The sequence below is a fragment of the Salmo salar genome, chromosome 12 (assembly GCF_965601325.2).
Source record: "Salmo salar chromosome 12, fSalSal1, whole genome shotgun sequence".
NCBI lineage: Eukaryota > Metazoa > Chordata > Actinopteri > Salmoniformes > Salmonidae > Salmo > Salmo salar.
This window is the reverse complement of record NC_138302.1, coordinates 50,879,401-50,902,441: the sequence shown is the minus strand read 5'-3', so window position 1 is coordinate 50,902,441 and position 23,041 is coordinate 50,879,401. Positions and strand designations below refer to the sequence as shown.

Below are 23,041 nucleotides of genomic sequence, written 5' to 3'. Positions count from 1 at the left end.
TAGAAAAGTAAAATTAGCAAGTGTGCGTCCTCTTCGTCGCACGCCCACAGACTGATTTCCAACTGTGACTCCTGGTACCAGGAAGAAACAAGCCTGAAACCTTGAACAAAGACTGTTGACATCTAGTGGACGCCATAGGAATTGCAATCTGGGAGCTGGAATTGCATAGGACCCATAGCTTTCCATTGAAAGAAATTAATTCCTGTTGGTTTTTCTTTGGATTTTCGGCTACCATATCAATTGTGTTATAGTCTCATACATTATTTTAACATTTCTACAAACTTCAACGTGTTTTTTATCAAATTAGACCAATTATATGCATATCCTGGCTTCTGAGCCTGAGTACCAGCAAGTTTACTTTGGGCACTTCAATCAGGTGGAAATTCTGAAAAAAAGGACCCTAGCCCAAAGACTCCTTTGTGGACATCTATACACTTCTGCATATCTGTCACACTACCAGTAACTTCTGCGTCCCGTGAGCACAGTTTTTCCTTCATGCCGTGTGTAAAAACCTACCTGAGAAACACAATGGCTAACCCCGACTCAGCAACCTTGTCTGCCTGTCCATACACATAGAAAGAACCAAGGCCCTGGATGCCCAGAAGATTATAGACTCATTTGCACTGAACCACAACAACAGATGCATCGTCCTTCTATAAAACTACACTTAGTGAGTAACTGAAAGGCCTTTTATTTATTGACAGAGCGCGCCTGTCCGGTGGTGGGAACATGATTCAATCGCGCTGATCTGGATCTGGATGGAACAAGAAGACACATTCATATTGTCGGCCAGTTGGCCTACAAGTATTTTTGTAATAGAAATAGAATCGCTAAGATTGTGATGATAGCCAGCTCGTTTTACACTATGTCTGCACAGTTGACAGGCATAGGGTAAGTGCACTTCTCGTGCGCTTTGGATATTATTAATTTCATTTCTGACATTGTGATACCCATTTTATCCTAAACATTATTACCAATGCACAGTTGTCTGATTATGCATATGGATTAAATGTACTTATTGTTGTTGGCACATTTTGGATGTATTGTGTTGTTATTGCTGAAAGACTTCAGCACCAGACAGCGCCCGCGCTTAAGTCTTTCACCTTTGCACGTGAAATACTTTTTTTGTCATTGCCTTGTGGTCACTTGTATTAGCCTTAAAGCTATTTTGTTGAATATTTTTTGGCCAAATTCATTTAAAAACTACATTTATATTGAATGTGCTGTGTGTCATATCTGCTTTTATTGAAAAAACGAGAACTTCCTTATAACTCCTAAGTCATGAAAATCAACTATTTTCTTAGCACCACCACGTATTGGTCAAGCTCCCCCTTAGCACAGGGAGAGAAAAAATCCTGGCGTCGTTTTGTGATCCAACCATGTTGCGTTGCTACCATGTTGTGTTGTCATGTGTTGCTGCCTTGCTATGTTGTTGTCTTAGGTCTCTCTTGTCGTGATGTGTGTTTTGTCCTATATTTATATATATGTTCTTGGTCCATTACTGTTCACTCTCTACATAAACAATATCGGTGATGAGATAAGAAAGTGTCAAATTCATTTATATGCTGATGACACTGTCATGTACTCTATCGCTTCAACGGCTGACCAAGCATTATCACTATTGGAGACAGATTTTAAGATATTACAAGGGTCTTTTATACAAATGCAAAGAAATGCAAGGAAAACACATTTTATGTGTTAGGTTCAAAAAGTTGGATGAAAATACACTTGCATTTACGAGCTTAGATGGTTCTCGAATTAATCAGGTCTCTGCATATAAATACTTAGGGACATGGTTGGCTGATACACTCTTTTAAAATGCATATTGATGAACTTTGTAAACGGCTAAAAATCAAGCTAGGCTTCCTCTATAGAAACAGGACATGTTTGTCCTCTACAAATAGAAGACAAATTGTGCAAGCTACTTTTATGTCTGTTATAGATTATGGCGATATTATTTACATGCATGCTACGGCATCAACACTTAAATCGCTGGATGCTACTTATCATTGCGCACTTAGGTTTATTACGGGTGCTAGCTACAGAACTCACCACTGTGTTTATTATCAAAATGTGGGTTGGACCTCGCAGTCCGTGAGACAAGAACAACATGCTCTCGTGTTTGTCTATAAAGCACTTCTGAATAAACTACATTCTTATTAATCATCACTCATCAATGTTATAATTATAATTCCTAAAACCAGGTCTCAAGCATGGATTAGACTTTAAGCCTATGCGATTTCCACAGAGTTGGGTATGGCTTGCCTTTTCCTGTTACGCTCCTTGCTTATGGAATAGCCTGCAGAGTAAACTTAAACTTGAGACTCTTGTCCCCCTTGCCCATTTTAAATATTTATCGGAGGATTTTTATTTTTGTATTGCTGTTTCGGGTAAATCACGGTTTGCCTGCCCTCGACTTTGTCTCGGGCCTAACAACACACGTGCCAATATATCCTCCAAACACCAGCTTCTCGGGCATTATCACTTAATTAATACTCACACAATGTTTACATTAACCCTCAAATTCACGACACATTTTATATACATTGATTAACAACGTGGGTCATTTTGACCCCAAGAAGAAACTATTGGATAAAGCATGAATCACAGCAAAATATCAAATTATTTCTTATCAAAACATCAACCGGTCAGAGTCACTCCTACATTTTATTCATTAAAGTATGTCTACACATACATGAAAATGACTTCCCTATTCCCTATTGTCACACAAATTAATGTAGTAAATTATGCAACTATAGGTGGAGGTCTCAGTGGAGTGTGTCCCGTGTGTGTGTGTGTGTGTGTGTGTTTACTGTGCGCGCGCACCCTTTCCATGCATGTGAGCGCGCGTATGCGGGGGTTCTTGGAAGCCCAATCACTCCCCAACCGAAATTATGCATTATGCTGTCGCCTTCTGCAATGTTTGGTGCGCTGCAATATGGCAAGAGTAGCCTACAGATCCAAGGAATTTCGGTGACGCGCATGACCACTCCAAATAAGACCTCCGTTCAGTCTGAATAGCCCGGCACAGTGTAATAGACACAGTCATTGAGAATAACCTACATCCAATATCCCCTGCCAGCCAGCATACCCCAGACTCTTGCCCGGCTGTAGATCAACGCGATCATGGCTCAAGGTAAGATTTTAATAACAAGACTATTTATAATGTTATATTGAAAATATTGTATATCTGCGAATCTTCTTCTGTAGTGCTTGCATCACCCAATTTACTGCTTATTTGAACATAACTTTGAACTTGATAGCGACTATGAATTACATGTTTTTGTTTCATAAACAGTATGCTAAAACAACAAATGCATTTTTTGCAATATTAACAAAAATGTAGACTCTACACAGTGGCAGACTTTGTTTGTTTCTGACTCATTCTCTAGTAACATATCCTACTAAAATAGCGCATGTTATGTTATTTCTTCCAAAAATAAATCACTCCATACAGGGCTGAGCCACAACTTGGTACCTAAATATTTGAAGAATTTAGAGCATTTCCATATTGCCTTATAAGGCTATTGGAGAATAATTGCTCTGTTTAGAAAAAACGCTAAAAACTGAAGAGACAAAGTGAAATCTGACCCATCCCCCGCCATAGACGAATTATGACAGCAAATAGCTTTGCTGGTTGTCATTTGATGACCTAGGATATGCTATAATGGTGTGAAAGTGGAGCAACAAATATTTTCCTATGGCCAATGCTTAAACCATAACTACCAACTTAACATGGTGCATACACTGTAGACATGGCTATGAGAAGATGGTTTGAGTTTGGGGGGGGTAACATTTTTCTCTAATAACGCAGTCTGTCATCGCATTTGCTAGTGTCATACAGTCCAGCAGAAGCGTTTTTAGGATTTACTAACGTGGATTTTTAAGGTCCAGAAAAATGTGGCCATTTCATGCCATTCTAAGTCATTTAGGCTTACATGACAGGAGACATTATAATAATATTTTTTTCTACTACCCAAATGACCTAAATGAGTGTCTCTGACACTGTCAAACAGATCAATAAAAACAACCTTGTCTTGACCTGGTCCAGGGTCAATAAAAAGAAGGGAGATACAGATTGTACAATATTAAGAGTACATATAGGCTACAGTAGGCTACTCAATCAACTTTCCAGTGGCACTGACTTACACAATGATGAAGATAGCATGGATATGTATAGCCTAGGCTTCTCACCATACCGGTGATGGTCTCAAGATAGGCAGGAGCTACTTTGAAAAACACTGGTGTTGAGTTGTTGAGAAACAACATTTTCACGTCTAGTGTACTGACAGATTAGTATTCTCATTTTAGCAGCGGGCATTTGCTTTCCAAACGTATTGCCCACAATTATAATTTGAAACTTGTGAAAGGCCTATTAGCTATTCACTGACAGTGTGAAGAGAAATAGAATCCATAAAAACGGAATCCAGAGAATGACTGTGCCCATTCAAGTCCGGACTGGCAGCCATTTTGAGCATACCTATGAGTTTACCAGTCAAATTGCCAGGATGAGAGGCCACAACAAGCTGTTTGGTGTGTGTGATGCCCAAATTCAGTCAGTGTTTAGACAGGAGTAATTATATCATTTTGGCAAAATTATTTCAATTCATCAGGGGGTGCTGCAGCACCTTCAGCACCCCTACTTCCCATGGCTATGCATATAGATCATCATTTGATTATTATAAATATAAAACCAACATTTCATTTTTCTGAATCACCATTTCTGATGACACTAATGATGATGACACTAATGATGACACTAGCAGCTGTAAATGCAACCAGTAACTGTCCCACACTACATTTTGTCCTTGGAATGAGTTTGACCCATGCCTAAGCCTAATATATTTGCATATACACTGAGTGTACAAAACATTAAGAACACCTGCTCTTTCAATAACTTAGACTGACCAGGTGATTCCAGGTGAAATCTATGATCCCTTATTGATGTCACTTGTTAAAGCCACTTCAATCAGTATAGATGAAGTGGAGGACACAGGTTAAAGAAGAATTGTTAAGCCTTGAGACAATTGAGACATGGATTGTGTATATTATGTGCCATTTGAACAGGGTATGATAGTAGGTCCCAGGCCCAAGAGTTTGAGTGTGTCAAGAACTGCAACCCAGTGCATTTGGAAGGTTTTCAGACCCCTTGACTTTTCCCACATTTTGTAACGTTACAGCCTCATTCTAAAGTTGATTAAATAAATTTTTTCCATCATCAATCTACACACAATACTTCATAATGACAAAGCAAAAACATTTTTTCAGATTTTTGTTTTAAAGGAAATATCACATTTACAAAGTATTCAGACCCTTTACTCAGTACTTTCTTGAAGCACCTTTGGCAGTGATTACAGACTCAAATCTTCTTGGGTATGATGCTACAAGCTTGGCACACCTGTATTTGGGGAGTTTCTCCCATTCTTCGCTGCAGATCCTCTTAAGCTCTGTCAGGTTGGATGCGGAGTGTCGCTGCACAGCTATTTTCAGGTGTCTCCAGAGATGTTCGATTGGGTTCAAGTCCGGGCTCTGGCTGGGCCAGTCAATGACATTCAGAGATTTGTCCCGAAGCCACTCATGTGTTGTCTTGGCTGTGTGCTTAGGGTCGTTGTCCTGTTGGAAGGTGAATCTTCACCCCAGCCTGAGGTCCTGAGGGCTCTGGAGCAGGTTTTCATCAAGGATCTCTCTGTACTTTGTTCCGTTTATCTTTGCCTCGTTCCTGACTAGTCTCCCAGTCCCTGCCGCTGAACAACACCCCCACATAATGATGCTTCCTTCACCATGCTTCACCGTAGGGATGGTTCCAGGTTTCCTCCAGACGTGACGCTTGGCATTCAGGCCAAAGAGTTCAATCTTTGTTTCTTCAGAACAGAGAATCTATTTCTCCCCCGATTGCTTTGTTTGGTCAGGCAGCCAAGAGTTGGTGGTTCCAAACTTCTTCCAGATTGATGGAGTTCACTGTGTTCTTGGGGATCAAGGATGATCAATGGAAACAGGACACATCTGAGCTCAATTTCGAGTCTCATTGCAAAGGGTCTGAATATTTATGTAAATAAAGTATTTCTGTTTTTATTGCCATGATAGTACAATGAAACATTGTTAAATGCCTCTAAGCTTAAGCTGCATGCTGCATACTACAGCATTCGCTCATCTTTTGGAGCCATGCAGGGCAGTTTGGTTCAATGTGCTTTAATTAAACAGTTAGGGAATGGGGAATAAGTGTCACCTGTTTACAATGTGTCTCTCTCTACACATGCACAAAGTGCTCGATTATGATGACTCCCAGGAGTGCACAGCTCTGACGGTATGAGGGGAAAAACTAAATACCACATTTCCAACAGAGAGTGGGCCGGCATTTGTGACACAGTGTTGTGTTTTTACAACTGTCAGAGGAGAGAGAGAGACCTGCTTCATTCATGACTAGGCTGGGTAAGTTGCTTGTAATAGCTGAGAGAATGGAATTCATTTTTCCTGGGATTTGCTGTACCTGCCTCTGTAAAAATGTTACTGACTAGGATCCTTCATAGCCCTGACCTTATTGAATTTATGCTGGCCCAGTAGTTCTGATAGGCATATAGCACGGGCCTTGACGTGGGAGTGGTCAAGGTTAGTCGACTGGAAGCAAAACAGGGGAGGGTAAGCCAAGAGTGATGGCATGATGGAGATGGCGACCTCATAGTAGTACTGTTGCTTCACTCAATGGGGTTATGTGACAACCCAAATGGGAAGACACATGCCCTACACACATAGCTTGTACTAATCTTTGTCAATTCATTATTTTTAGCAGACTGTAATACAGTGATATCATTGATTCACAATTAAACAGTGGAATAATCCAAAACAACAATAACTACACCCTACCTACAGAAACCCTTTCAATTCAGATGGCACATTATCTTTCATACCACAATGCTAGAGTGGCTAATAAAAATGTATTTTATTTGACACCAATGATGTAATGTGATTATGACACGCAGCAATAAACTGCAGTTTACCATTACATTGATTTAGCCATTGCCTGTGTTGTCAAAAAACAACATTTTGGTTCACCATCTCTCATCTGCTATTAATCTTCGTAATGGTCTCCAGATTATGACATTGATAGATCCATTTTATAGGCCTGTTGCCTCTTGGTGTGCAAAAGCACAAGCTCCGGTATACTTTATGGCTCAGTAAAATAGGGTTACTGCCAACTATGTTCCTCTTTAGGATGAGCTAATAATGCCCCAGAGTTGGACTGACGACTGGAGTTTGTCTCCTTTAAGGCACACCTTTCAAATACGAAAAAGTATGAAAATGTATGCACTCACTTGTCACGTCCTGACCAGTAAAAGGGGTTGTTTGTTATTGTAGTTTGGTCAGGGCGTGGCAGGGGGTGTTTGTTTAGTGTGTTTCGTTTTTTTTGGGGCAATGTTCTATGTTGGTATATTTCTATGTCTGTGTCTATTTAGTCTATTTCTATGTTCAGGGTTTTTGGTTTGGCCTTCAATTAGAAGCAGCTGTTCTTCGTTGCTTCTAATTGGAGGTCATATTTAAGTAAGGTTTTTTTTTTTGTCACTGTGTTTGTGGGTAGTTGTTCCAAGTGTAGCTGTGTGCCTCACAGGACTGTTAGCGGCTTCGTTTGTTATTTTGTTTTCTGTGTTCATGTTTTCTTCTCAATAAATAAGAAGATGAGTTTACACATTCCCGCTGCGCCTTGGTCCCATCCTTACGACGAACGTGACATCACTACTGTAAGTCGCTCAGGATAAGAGCGTCTGCTAAATGACTAAAATGTAAGCGTAAACTACAAGGTGTGAAACATGCTGTGGGTAAAATGTAGAAGATGTACTATCCAGATGGTCTTAAACTCCATAAATGTTAGCACCCTAACATTCTTCAAGAAGTAGCACCCTGGCAAGCAGAGTGTACAAGCACCCTAGAGCAAGCAACCTTAAGTTTGAAGAAGACATCTCTGATTGTGTAATATGGTTAATGTAACTTCATTTTCTTAGCTGTTTGTGTGAAAAAGAGATGTTATGTTGTCCTATAGGCAATTAGGATGGGACCCAATATAGTGTGTTAGCTTAACACTTGAAATGTTAAACAGTGGTCAGTGTTAAAACACCAAGCTATAATGGACCATGTAAATAAAAACAAATATACAGAAACACTTGTCAGTCAGTGTTTAAATGGGCATAACCTTTGGCACTGCACGTTCATTTTCCATCAAGTTTTTTTCAATGCCCAAGATTATTTAACAACACCCTGTCTTGTCTTGAGGAAGCAGGGGGACTGTAGTTCTTCCTACTGTATAAACAGGAAGTCAAAATGTGGGACTTTAGTCACACCGAGGCCGGGGGATAAGGAGAAGTACAATATTTGCTTGCGCACTTCGCCTAGCAGGCAGTGACAGAAAATGTACGTTGTCTCATTTTCTCTCTTGTGAAAAATGTCCCTTTTTTTAAATGAATCAATAAAAGTGTTGAGATGGGGGAGCCAGGAGCAATTGGAAGAGTCAAGTTCTCAGCCTATGGCTGAAGACATAGAAAGCCTGGATAGACCCTACTGTCCTAAAAGCAAGGGGAGGGTTGGTCCACCACTGAGGCGCCAAGATAGTTATTCAATAAAATGTTATTTCTATAGCGCTTTTTACAAACACATGTCAGAATGTGTTAAACCATACTATAATGAAGGTGGGCCTACAGTATACCCTCAAAGAACAAACAGAGGAACTTTCGAGCAGAATTCTGTTCCCTCGTAACTGGCTGGGTAGATGTTAAGAGGTCATTCCACTCACTATGCCTCTCTCTCTCTCTCATCCATCTCCCAGCATTGGAAATTGCCAGATGGGACCTGGAGTGTGAGTTCAACAACACAGACCACCGTACGGAGCTCAACGGGGTGGAGCAGCTGATCGTTAGAAGAGGCCAGCCGTTCACCATCAACCTGCACCTCCGCTCGGGGGAATACCAGCCTGGCGGCAGTGCACTCAACCTCACCGTGGAGACAGGTAACTGTGTTTTCACTGGGTTGTTAGCTGACATCAATTCAGTCTGAAAGGTGCTAGCTCAAAATAAAAATCATAGGTTAAAACAATAGAAACAAAAAGAGCATAGTCTGTTGTTATGGTGTTACACACTAAGGAGCAGCGCATGCATGAGGTATTTTCAAATTTGCAGATTTAGACTTGATCCCCACTGAGCAAAAACTTGTTGAATCAATGTTGTTTCCATGTCATTTAAAAACTATTGAAACACAGAAAACCAACTTTTAACCTAAATCCAATGTCATGGTGACAGGTTTTGTTGATTTTACGTTGAATTCACATTAGTTGACAACTCAACCAAATGTAAATAAAAAATGTACGTTGAACTGACGTCTGTGCCCAGTGGGGAGATGTTGCTGCCATGCCCAATAGACTGTTTTAATTTAATCAAATAAACATTTAAGCAGGTATTCACTGAGGCTATTTAAAAGTCCTTACATATTTTGGAACTAAGTTTCTGTTTAGATTTTGAACAGGGAATGGAGAACATTCTTTAACTGGGTCTTGTCTGTCAGGAAATGTCAAAGGTACTATGGAAATGCATAATTGTGTGTTTCTATTGGCACTGGGACCTTGTTGATTCTCTCCAATGGCAATTGTGATCTAGAAGACAATAAGGAAAAATAAAAAAGATGATGGTGATGTTGTTTCAAGGAAAGGGAAACTGTTTTAGCCTGGTCCAATTGTCAGTGATACCAGTATTGAGCAGAATAGTTAGTTGCCTCCTCTACCATTATTTACCCTCAGGGTAAAATTTTTCAGTCAAATCTTTATCAGTAACATAACTTTTGGATTACTCAAACTTAGTAATGGAATCTGATAAGTTTCCGTTACTTTTGGATTGATTACTTTCCCCTTTAGAGGCAGCAGAAGACAAAAAGCATCCATAAAACGAATTTGGTGTGTGATCATAGTGGTCTCTGACTTGTGGTCAGACTCGCTCAGATGGAACCAACTTAAACTTGCACCTATTTTCAATGTTGAATTGAATGTCATTGAGAAACAGAAAGGTGTCAATGTATTATTTTTCACAAACATCAGTTCTGTGTTTCAACGGTTCCTATTCCATCCCTATCCCTTCCTCTCCTCCATGTCCTCTTCCAGGTCCCCAGCCCAGTGATCAGTATGGCACACGGGCCTCCTTTGGTCTGACTGACCAAATCGACACCTCCCGCTGGAGTGCCGCAGTCACCAGTCCCCCCGGGTACATGGTGTCCCTGTCCATCTGTTCCCCCCCGGACGCGCCTATCGGACGGTGGCGCTTGACCCTGGGTCAGGGGGGCTTGGTGGAGTTTGTGCTGCTATATAACCCTTGGTGCACAGGTGGGTAAACATTCCTTGAGTCATGCTGTCTGCAAGTGCATCCATTCAGTGTAGTGGGGCCTATGTACAGACGATACCTTATTACTGTATTATTTGTATGTCTCTTGGCAACAGGCGATGTGGTGTACATGGACAGTGAGGAGAAACTGACGGAGTACGTCTTGGCTCAAGATGGTATTATTTTCCGAGGCAGCTGGAAATACCTCATCCCTACACCTTGGAATTTTGGCCAGGTACCAACACCAACACAAGTGCTATCGGCTCCACTTTGGCCCAAGCTTACCCCAATAAGGAAAAATTGCCCGTTATCAAAAAATGTGCTCTTAACCACTTTCCTACTACTGTACTGTGTACTTTCAAAATAGAGATAGTGTTGCCTATATACTTATCAGTGGCCTGACAAGTGTGATAAAGGGAAAATAGGGTTCAGAGGAACTTGTGATGGATGGGACATCCTGTCAACTGCTGATTGGAAAAATCCACTTCAGGCTGATCGATTTCCAAATCTAGACACTTCCATTGGTTCAATCAGTGTATGATTGACAGATCATGATAATCCCACTGTGAGATTTTGAGACATAGATTCCATTGTTGATACAGCTCTGTATTTAATGGGTGTGTGTCATAGTTGCATACTGCTTATGCATGTGACTGGTATCCAGCTTTACTAAGCATTTGCACCTGTTATTTTCAGGAGGGAATCAAAGTCAAGAAGCAAACTTCTAATCCTTTGATCATTATTTGACCTTTTGCTCACTCTTGCATGTTTAGTTCCATTTAGAAAATATATACAGTACCAGTTGAAAGTTGGGACACGCCTACTCATTCAAGGGTTTTTCTTTATTTTTACTATTTTCTACATTGTAGAATAATAGTGATGACATCAAAACTATGAAATAACACTTATGGAATCATGTAGTAACCAAAAAAGTGTTAAACAAAGTAGCCCCCCTTTGCCAAGATGACAGCTTTGCACACTCTTGGCATGCTCTCAACCAGCTTCATGAGGTAGTCACCTGGAATGCATTTCCTGTACTCTGGGGTATCAGTTTGCGTGTTGCCGTGTGCACTTGTTATTACGGGTCTCGTACCTTGTATTTATTATAGGTTTACACCTCGCTTTTTGTTTGGGTTACAGCCCTATAATATATATACAGTTGAAGTCGGAAGTTTACATACACCTTAGCCAAATACATTTAAACTTAGTTTTTCATAATTCCTGACATTTAATTCATGTAAAAAATTCCCTGTTTTAGGTCAGATAGGATCACCACTTTATTTTAAGAATGTGAAATGTCAGATTAATAGTGTAGAGTTATTTATTTCAGCTTTTATTTCCATCACATTCCCAGTGGGTCAGAAGTTTACATACACTCTATTAGTATTTGGTAGCATTGCCTTTAAATTGTTTAACTTGGGTCAAACATTTTGGGTAGCCTTCCACAAGCTTCCCACAATAAGTTGGGTGAATTTTGGCCCATTCCTCCTGACAGAGCTGATGTAACTGAGTCAGGTTTGTAGGCCTCCTTGCTCGCACACACTTTTTCAGTTCTGACCACAAATGTTCTATGGGATTGAGGTCAGGGCTTTGTGATGGCCACTCCAATACCTTGACTTTGTTGTCCTTAAGCCATTTTGCCACAACTTTGGAAGTGTGCTTGTGGTCATTCTCCATTTGGAAGACCCATTTGCGACCAAGCTTTAACTTCCTGACTGATGTCTTGAGATGTTGCTTCAATATATCCGCATGTACAGATGTAGGACCTTAAATTGGACCTACAGGACAGGTATATTGTCATAGCAAAATAATCCTGCAGCAACAGGATTTGAACATTTAGTTCATAATGTTGTTTGATTGGTAGTTAGGATATTAGCTGACCAAAAGTAGGCTACATGAAAAGTGCAACACTGTTAATATAACTAACTGCGTGCTTGTGTGGATTTTCAGTAATTTTTTGTAAATCACAAAAATAATCTGCATTTCCTGTGGTGTAGGAAAATTTGAGCAACAAAAGAGTGATCAAATTAAGATGCTACATCTGTAGTCCATCTTTCCTTATTTGTTTTGTCTGTGTTGTGTAGTTTGAGGATGGGATTCTGGAAGCTTGTCTGAGAATCCTGGAAATGAACCCCAAGTGCCTGCGTAACCCTGGGAAAGACGCTTCAGGGAGGAAGAACCCAATCTATGTGTCCAGAGTTCTCAGTGCCATGGTGAGATCATATCAAATGGGTTTCCCATCCTGTCATGCACTACATTACACACTACAGTGCATACAGGAGAATAGTTCAACATAGATGGCAAATGGCACCTCTCAAAATAACAAAGTAAATTTAATGTGAAATGAAGAGCCTGACCATTGTTGTCCATGTCCCTCAGGTGAACTGTAATGACGACAAAGGGGTCTTGCTGGGCAGGTGGACTGATGACTATGACGGTGGGGTGAGCCCCCTGTCATGGAAGGGCAGTGTGGAGATCCTGCGGAACTGGGACACAAATGCCTGTCAACCTGTGCGCTTTGGCCAATGCTGGGTGTTTGCAGCAGTGGCCTGCTCAGGTTAGACATGAACGCATAGAAATGCTAACAGCACGTTTACATACTGTATCGTGATGTAGGATAAAAACATTTTGTTTTGCACAAGACACATTAAGTAGCACATTCTATGAACTACTTATGTACAATGTATTTATAATGCCATATGTTAAACCTGAAGTAGAATAGTTCATGAGTAGTACTGGCTAACTGTACATTATTTCTCTGCCCTATCAGTTTCACGAGCCCTGGGCATCCCTTGTCGAGTGGTCACCAACTACAATTCCGCCCACGACACCAACAGTAACCTGGTGATAGAGCGCTATGTGGATGAGAACGGACAACTTGTTCAGAAGTCGAGAGACATGATATGGTGAGAACTCAGGACTATCAAATTGATGAGTGACAGAATTTCCACTCAAACAAATTCAACACAGCTAGAGGATGTTGTACAGTATATAGTCGGAAAATACTGTTTTTCACTGTAAAAAATGAATAAATAAAAAACCGGTCAAAAGTACGGCAGCGCAGGGTGCCAAACATTAACTGAAAAAAAAACATCAAAAGACGTCAAATCTTAAAATTACAGACATTTACATTAAGAGTCAGAGTGACAAAAACGGTAACAGATATCAACTGCTTTGGCAGGCTAAAATGACAGAAAAAAAACAGTAATTTCTGATTAAGGTATGTGTTTTAAGATGTATATTAACTGAAACGTATTGTAGAAATACATTCTAAATAGTACAAGTTTGGGGTAACTTATTGTATATTTACAGTTTTCAATGGTTATTCTATAGAAATACAAAATCAAAATGCAGTCATTTCTGATTTTAAGATGAAAATCGATTAAATTTACTCATGCCTTTTAGACAACAATCTGGAAATAGTCAAAGCATTCCGGAAGATGAACAAATGAACAAATGTCCTGCTCTTCTGCCAGACAGCAATCTGGAAAGGTCTATTATCCTACCAACGGGACATTAAAAACTATAATATCTTATGTTTCACTGAGTCGTGGCTAAACAAAGACATGGATAATATAGAGCTGGCTGGGTTTTTTGTCCCTCAGCAGGACAGAACAGCTATGTCTGGTAAGAAGAGGGGTAGGGGTGTGTGTCTATTTGTCAATAACAGCTGGTGCGCGATGTCAACACCATAGTACCCTCAAAGCTCATCACTAAGCTAAGGACCCTGAGACTAAACACCTCCCTCTGCAACTGGATCTTGGACTTTCTGACATGCCGCCCCAAGGTGGTAAGGGTAGGAAACAAGAAATCTGCCACACTGATCCTCAACACTGGGGCCCCATAAGGGTGCGTGCTTAGTCCCCTCCTGTACTCCATGTTCACCCACGACTCCAAAACCATCATTAAGTTTGCTGACGAGGGAGGAGGTCAGAGACCTGGCAGTGTGGTGCCAGGACAACAACCTCTCCCTCAATGTGAGCAAGACAAAGGAGCTGATTGTGGACTACAGGAAAAGGAGGGCCAAACAGGCCCCCATTAACATTGACGGGGCTGTAGTGGAATGAGTCGAGAGTTTCAAGTTCCTTGGTGTCCACATCAGCAACAAACTATCATGGTCTAAACACACCAATAAAAGTTCTATAGCTGCACCATCGAGAGCAACCTGACCGGTTGCATTACTGCCTGGTATGGCAACTGCTCGGCATCCGACCATAAGGCGCTACAGAGGGTAGTGCGTACAGCCCTGTACATCACTGGAGCCAAGCTTCCTGCCATCCAAGACCAATATACTAGGCAGTGTCAGAGGAAGGCCCCAAAAATTGTCAAAGACTGTTCTCTCTGCTACCACACGGCAAGCGGTACCGGAGAGCCAAGTCTAGGTCCAGAAGGCTCCTTAACAGCTTCTACCCCTAAGCCGTAAGAGTGCTGAACAATTAATCAAATGGCCACCCAGACTATTTACATTGACACCCCCCAACCCTTTGTTTTTACACTGCTGCTACTCGCTGTTTATTATCTATGCATAGTCACTTTACCCCTACCTACATGTACAAATTACCTCAACTAACCTGTACCCCGGAACATAAAGCCTCGTTATTGTTATTTTATTGTGTTACTTTTTATAAAAATGTTGACTTTAGTTTATTTAGTAAATATTTTCTTAACTCTTATTTCTTGAACTGCACTGTTGGTTTGTAAGTAAGCATTTCACGGTAAAATGTACACCTGTTGTATTCGGCGCATGTGACAAATACAATTTGATTTGATTTGGCTGTTGTGTCCTTGTAGGAACTATAAAAAAAGAAATAAAAATATACACATCCAACTTATCAGTTGCAGGACAGAAGCGAAAAGGAACATATCAAAGCAGGAAGGAACGTCCGCAACTCTGGTGTGCTCCAACTTGGATCGAAAGGTCGTCTTTTTTGTCCGTCTGATTAATTCACCATGAGAACATACCAGAGTTGGTATTTTTTTCTTTGTAGGAACTACCACTGCTGGGTCGAGAACTGGATGACCAGACCTGACCTTAAACCAGGTTTTGATGGCTGGCAGGCCATGGACCCCACACCACAGGAGAAGAGTGAAGGTAAGGCATTGAGAATAACACCAACTATAATAACCCCAACAAATACAGAATAGCCCATAAAAGGGCCTGACCCCAATTCAAATGTGTATTGATTCCCGTGATACGATTAAAGTTACGTATTGGGATTTGGTGTAGAAAGTTACGTATTGGGATTTTGGTGTAGAAACTGCTAAATCGCTAATCGTCATATTTTACTAGTAGAGATAAAGATATGCCTTAAGATAAGACTTAAAAACATGTCATTTTCAGTTCTCTCACAGATTGTATGACTTTTTCACTCACTCACTATCCCGTTCTTTCAGGAGTTTACTGCTGTGGCCCTATCCCACTGAAAGCCATCAAGGAGGGCGAGCTCACCTATAAATATGATGCCCCATTTGTGTTTGCGGAGGTCAACGCTGACGTGCACACATTTATGAATCACAAAGACGGCACCACAAAGAAGATAATTAGCTCCGTCCAAGTGGGCCTGAAGATCAGCACTAAGAGTGTGGGCAGTGATAGGAGAGAAGACATCACACACCTGTATAAGTACCCTGAGGGTAGGGAGCTTCGCTACAACAAACAATAAGGACCCCCAATACTTGATAAAAATTTGCAGCGTGGCAATAGGGCCAGGCATGGCTGGCATCCTATTATGTCTGGTGACCAACAGAGTCAGACAAGTGCTGACATGAGGTGCATTCAACAAGGGAAATTGGTTGCGAACGTTAGCTAACATATACCATTTGTCTTGTGTTAGCCGTGACCGTTCACTAATATTAGTGAACAGTCTGAGAAGGTAGTGTGCAGCGAACATAAGTGTCTGTTTTGGTCTAAACGGCTGCTACAAATAATGAAGTGACCATGTAGGCTTTCTATTACATGTAGTAGGAATGTTTGAATATTGTTGCTAAAAAGCCACAGTAATCCTTACAAAAAGTAGCTGTTTGATGTTTCACCATAACATTTTAGAATGTTAATTCAAATCGTTCAACTGAAATTGTTACTCTGGCAACATTTTCGCCGCAACAGAAGCCTTGTTGAATTCGCCTCAGGTTGTGAGTGAAAAGGCGAGGATATAATAAGGGGAAGGAGAGGTAGGAAACGGGAAGCTTGGGTTCGATGATATATACACACCACTGCATCACACTGACTGAAAATGGACAAACTAACAAACACACCACTGTAACATGCCATCAGTACACACTAATGTCACATTACACCACGATATGCCACCAAGACAGCAGATAGGAAAATCACATATTATGTATCAATATTTGTAATAGTCTGTTCACTATATGTACAATCCAAGAACGTATAGAGCAATTTGTGGTGAAGGACACTAAGGACTACTCTGGTTTGGAAACAAGTTCTTATTCTTCCCTGAATGTGTCAGGGTTGATCAGAGGCTATACACAGTATGAAAGCATGTATAACTTTTAGTTTTTTTGTGCCCCCAGGTTCTGACGAGGAAAGGGAGGCCTTTACAAAAGCCAACCACCAGAACAAACTTCTGCAGCAGCAAGAAAATGCTGGCCTGCTTATCGCTATCAAGGTTTCTGCGGAGATGAGGAAGGGCTGCGACTTTGACGTGTTCGCCGTGGTTACGAATAACACACCGAATGGGAAAAAGTGCCGTCTGGTGTTCGGCTCCAGAGCTGTGTCCTACAACGGCATTCTGGGAGAGAACTGTGGGTTCAAAGACCTGCTCAACGTAGCGTTGGCACCTGGAGAAGGTCAGTTGGCTTTGTAGAATGGAGTGTTCTGTGTATAAATGTATGAGTGTGATATACTGTATCTGGATTTGATTATCATTTACACCTAGCTCTTTTAGAGTATAAGCCTGTGTACAGATGTATCTCTTCATGTTCTTTCATTGTCTAATGCTAATTGTGTGTCTATGTCAACGAATGCAAACTGTCCAGTGCTTTGTGTCTCTGCTTATGTCAATGTGTCAACATGTTTTAAGTTGTGCTTTTGTGAGTGTCACTTTCTAAGCTTTTATGTCTCTCTCCAGAGAAGCGAGTACCTCTGAGAATGAACTATTCCAAGTATGCCGAGAACCTCACTGAGGACAATTTGATCCGGCTGGCGGCTCTGCTCCTAGACTACGGCACCCGAGAGGCCTACCTCGCTGTGAGGAACGTTGTACTGGAAAATCCTGAGATCAAAGTCAGGGTACGGTCACTACTATAACACTTTACAAACCAAGAATAAAGCATACAATAAAAATGTGTAAGTGCAATCGTTAACATTAATAGTTTATTAATTAATATATGAATAAAGCATAATCAGCGGGGTAGTCTGACTTGGGAATCAAAGTTTCAAACATTTGGTCCCAAGCCAAGTAGACTAACCACAGTTCCAAGAAAACAAAGTTGCCTGGAAGTACTCATGCTAGGACAGAGGTCACAATATTCATTTGAAAATAAATGGTTCTAGCTGGCATTGCAAGCTTGAGTCAGATTTGTATCGATGGAACATTTCTCTTGCCGATGAAATGCAACGTCTCAGAGCATTAAGTGATGTCCCTTACGTTGTAGATTCTTGGGGAACCCAAAGAGAACCGTAAGCTGGCGGCTGAGATAACTCTACAGAACCCTCTGCCAGTACCACTGCAGAACTGCTGTTTCACCGTGGAGGGTTCCAACCTCACTGGAGGACAGATCATCACTGAGAAGTAGGACAACCATGGCAGTGTGACATCTACATTATGTCCAATAACCTCTATGGGCTAGGCGGGACGAATTCGTCCCACCTACGTAACAGCCACTTGAAGCCTGTGGCGCGATTTTCAAAACCTTAAAAATCCTATTACTTCAATTTCTCAAACATATGACTATTTTACAGCTATTTAAAGACAAGACTCTCGTTAATCTAACCACACTGTCCGATTTCAAAAAGGCTTTACAACGAAAGCAAAACATTAGATTATGTCAGCAGAGTACCAAGCCAGAAATAATCAGACACCCATTTTTCAAGCTAGCATATAATGTCACCAAAACCCAGAAGACAGCTAAATGCAGCACTCACCTTTGATGATCTTCATCAGATGACAACCCTAGGACATTATGTTATACAATACATGCATGTTTTGTTCAATCAAGTTCATATTTATATCAAAAACCAGCTTTTTACATTAGCATGTGACGTTCAGAACTAGCATACCCCCCGCAAACTTCTGGGGAATTCGCTAACATTTTACTAAATTACTCACGATAAACGTTCACAAAAAGCATAACAATTATTTTAAGAATTATAGATACAGACCTCCTCTATGCACTCGATATGTCCGATTTTAAAATAGCTTTTTGGTGAAAGCACATTTTGCAATATTCTAAGTACATAGCCCAGGCATCACGGGCTAGTTATTTAGACACCCGGCAAGTTTAGCACTCACCATAATCATATTTACTATTATAAAAGTTTGATTACCTTTTGTTGTCTTCGTCAGAATGCACTCCCAGGACTGCTACTTCAATAACAAATGTTGGTTTGGTCCAAAATAATCCATCGTTATATCCGAATAGCGGCGTTTTGTTCGTGCGTTCCAGACACTATCCGAAATGGTAAAGAGGGTCGCGCGCATGGCGCAATTCGTGACAAAAAAATTCTAAATATTCCATTACCGTACTTCGAAGCATGTCAACCGCTGTTTAAAATAAATTTTTACGCCATTTTTCTCGTAGAAAAGCGATAATATTCCGACAGGGAATCTCCTTTTCGGCAAACAGAGGAAAAATCACAAAGGCGGGGGCGGTCGGGTCATGCGCCTAAGCCCAGAGTCCCTTGATCGGCCACTTGAGAAAGGCGATAATGTGTTTCAGCCTGGGGCTGGGATGACGACATTCTGTTTTTTCCCGGGCTCTGAGCGCCTATGGACGACGTAGGAAGTGTCACGTTAGAGCAGAGATCCTTAGTAAAAGATAGAGATGGAAAAGAAGTTCAAGAAATGGTCAGACAGGCCACTTCCTGTAAAGGAATCTCTCAGGTTTTGACCTGCCATTTGAGTTCTGTTATACTCACAGACACCATTCAAACAGTTTTAGAAACTTTAGGGTGTTTTCTATCCATATGTAATAAGTATATGCATATTCTAGTTACTGGGTAGGAGTGGTAACCAGATTAAATCGGGTATGTTTTTTATCCAGCCGTGTCAATACTGCCCCCTAGCCCTAACAGGATAAGGACTGATAACAGATCAAGTCCATGGATATCAAACACTAACAACAGGACATGTGCTTTTGTGTATACAGTATAGGACATGTTAGTAAAGGTCAAAGCGTATAGCCATTTAGTGTAGTTTGTCAGGTATGTCCATAACCATATGTAATTCATACACATATAATCATCTAGTCACCGAGTGGTGTATGTCCATGCTTTGGTAGTTGGAGTCAATGATAAGAGTAATGTCTGTAGCAGACAATAACGCTTACATGTCAAAAGCAGAGTAACAGCCTTATTAGGGCTAAGATGGATATTGAATTCCCAGCCATCTACAAATCAAGCAGACTAAAATTTTCCAAGTGTCTTGCCAAGGTCACAATTCATGAAGCTTCTCAAAATAGTGTTTTGATTGGAAAAGTAACACTTTCACATCAAAGACTAAGGAGTTGGCTAGACAAAAGCAAGATGTTTCACCAGTTAATTAATGTTTGTCCGGATTTATTCACTATAAATAAAATAATTGGATTTTGAGAGCATCGCTTTGTCAGAGTTGGATCTCCAAACATTCAGATGCTGGTGACGATAGGGTTTGGTTGACTTGCAATTCCCAGATGTTTGGCTCAATGTGGTGTTACGCAATCGAGACAACTGCCTAGAGGCAGAGAATATGAAGGGATTTGATTATAAAGACAGTTTTGAATGAGTTTGAGAAGCTCCTATGACAGATTTATATATCCTATACGGATATATGAATATGGTTATTTAGCAGATATTTTAATCCAAAGTGACATCTAGTTCACACATATGTATATGGCTGGTGGTGTAGGATGAGAGCATACTGTAGACAGTGAAGCAATACATACACAGTCCTAGCTGGTCAACTCAGCAAAATTATTACAATCACACTAGCTAAAGACATCCATTGATAGCCAAGGCGTTCATAAAAAAATATAAACTGTCTAAACAGTTATGCTGAGAATGCTGAGCATGATAGAGTGTTCCAGAGTATGTCGATAGAGTAACTTCTAAATATGTACCTTCCTTAGACTTAACTCCACGGTGGAACCCGGGCAAGATGCCAAGGTCAAAATCTACTTCACGCCAACCCACTCAGGCCAACGGAAACTGGTGGTCGACTTTGACAGCAATAAGCTGTGTCACGTCAAGGGCTACAGGAATGTCATCATCGGCAAATAGAGGACCCACCCTGAGTCTACACTCCATATAACCCAGTGAAGACAAGGATATACAGCTGTTTCACAATCTATGCATATTTCTATACTCCAAGATCTCTTTTATCACCTATAGATAAACAAATTCTCTTGTTTGTTAGGATTACACAGTGCCTTCGGAAAGTACTCAGACCCCTTTGACGTTTTCCAAATTGTTGCGTTACAGCCTTTTTCTCATCAATCTACACACAATACCCCATAAGAACAAAGCAAAAACAGGTTTTCAGATATTTTTGTAAATGTATAAAAACAATAATAGAAATACCTTATAAGTATTCAGACCCTTTGCTATGAGACTCAAAATAGTGCTCAGGTGCATTCGGTTTCCATTGATCATCCTTGAGATGTTTCTACACCTTGATTGAAGTCCACCTGGGGTAAATTCAATTGATTGGAGATGATTTGGAAAGGCCCACACCTGTCTATATAACAGTGCATATATGACAGTGCACGTCAGAGCAAAAACCAAGCCATGAGGTCGAAGGAATTGTCCGTAGAGCTCGGAAGCCGGATTGTGTCAAGGCACAGATCTGGGGAAGGGTACCAAAACTTCCTGTAGTATTGAATGTACCCAAGAACACAGTGGCCTCTATCATTCTTAAATGGAAGAAGTTTGGAACCACCAATACATTCTAGAGCTGGCCGACCGGCCGAACTGCGCAATCAGTGAAGAAGGGCCTTGGTCAGGGAGGTGACCAAGAACCCGATGGTATCAAAAGTATCAAAAGTAAATGCAATTACTAAAATATACTTAAGTATCAAACGTAAAAGTACAAATCATTTCAAATTCCTTATACTAAGCAAACCAGATTGCACCATTTTCTTGTTTTTATTTTATTACGGAAAGCTCAGACATAATTTGCAATCAAAGCATTTGTGTTTAGTGAGCCGCCAGATTAGAGGCAGTAGGGATGACAAGGGACTTTTTCTCTTGATAATTGTGTGAATTCGAACTCTTTGGCCTGAATGCCAAGCGTCACATCTGGAGTAAACCTGGCACCATCCCTACAGTGAAGCATGGTGGTGGCAGCATCATGTTGTTGGGATGTTTTTCAGCGGCAGGGACTGGGACACTAGTCAGGATCGAGGCAAAGGTAATGGAGAAAAGTACAGAGAGATCCTTGATTAAAAACCTGCTCCAGAGTGCCAAGGACCTCAGACTAGGGTGAGGAATGGAAGAAACTCCCCAAATACAGGTGTGCCAAGCTTGTAGCATCCTACCCAAGAAGACTCGCTGCTGTAATCGCTGCCATAGGTGCATCAACAAAGTACTGAGTAAAGGGTCTGAATACTTATTGTCACGTCCTGGCCAGTATAAGGGTTAATTGGTATTGTAGTTTGGTCAGGACGTGGCAGAGGGTATTTGTTTTATGTGGTTAGGGGTGGTGTTTTTCTAAAAAGGGCATTTGATTTAAGTATTCCGGGGTTTTTGGGCACTGTTCCTTGTTTACGTATTTCTATGTTGATCTAGTTAGTTGTATGTCTATGTTTGGTTAATTGGGGTGGACTTCCAATTGAAGGCAGCTCTGTGGTGTTGCCTTTGATTGGACGTCCTATATTAGTTGGGTGTGTTTGTCTGTTTAATTGTGGGAGATTGTTCCGTGTATAGCATCAAGCCTTACAGGACTGGTTATTGTCGGTGTGTTTCTTTGTATACGTGTTTATTTTGGGTTTTCCTTCTTTCCATGTAATAAAGAAGATGAGTTTACACATACCTGCGGCATTTTGGTCCTCCTTAACCGACGACAACCATGACACTTATGTAAATGTTATATTTCAGTTATGTCTTTTTTATAAATTTGCAAAAATTCTAACAACCTGTTTTTACTTTGTCATTATGGGGTATTGTGTGTAGATTGATGAGGGGAAAAAAACAATTTAATACATTTTAGAATTAGGCTGTAACGTAACAAAATGCGGAAAAGTCAAGGGCTCTGAATACTTTCAAGTAGAATTCTGAGTATGTGTAAATATACTTGGCAAATAAAGTAGTTTCTGATTATACATTATTTGCATGCAAAGCTTTGAAATGTAGGACTTTTATATTTTTGCATATAAACCTTTCATCTGTGATTTTACAATGAGAAGAGCAACATTACCAAATGTGGCTTGCTATCAGTAATCCTTTGGCAAATACTGAGCATTTTGTTAGGGAGGACAAAAGGTTCACTTCCATCTTCTTGACAAAAATGAAATAGTAAGACATTGGATTATTGGAC

At 40.7% G+C, this 23,041-nt stretch overlaps 1 protein-coding gene across 1 annotated transcript; it reads left to right on the top strand.

Moving 5' to 3' along the window:
* Nucleotides 1-2,869: 2,869 nt before the first annotated feature.
* On the top strand, nt 2,870-22,536 carry LOC106565224 (protein-glutamine gamma-glutamyltransferase 2). Its single transcript, XM_014132103.3, has 13 exons — nt 2,870-3,136; nt 8,813-8,992; nt 10,133-10,351; nt 10,466-10,584; nt 12,434-12,562; nt 12,729-12,906; nt 13,120-13,255; nt 15,338-15,441; nt 15,744-15,983; nt 16,884-17,159; nt 17,441-17,601; nt 17,967-18,103; nt 20,637-22,536. Exons 1-13 carry the CDS (start codon nt 3,127-3,129, stop codon nt 20,785-20,787), a joined length of 2,040 nt encoding a protein of 679 aa, XP_013987578.3. The 5' UTR covers nt 2,870-3,126; the 3' UTR covers nt 20,788-22,536.
* Nucleotides 22,537-23,041: the final 505 nt, after the last annotated feature.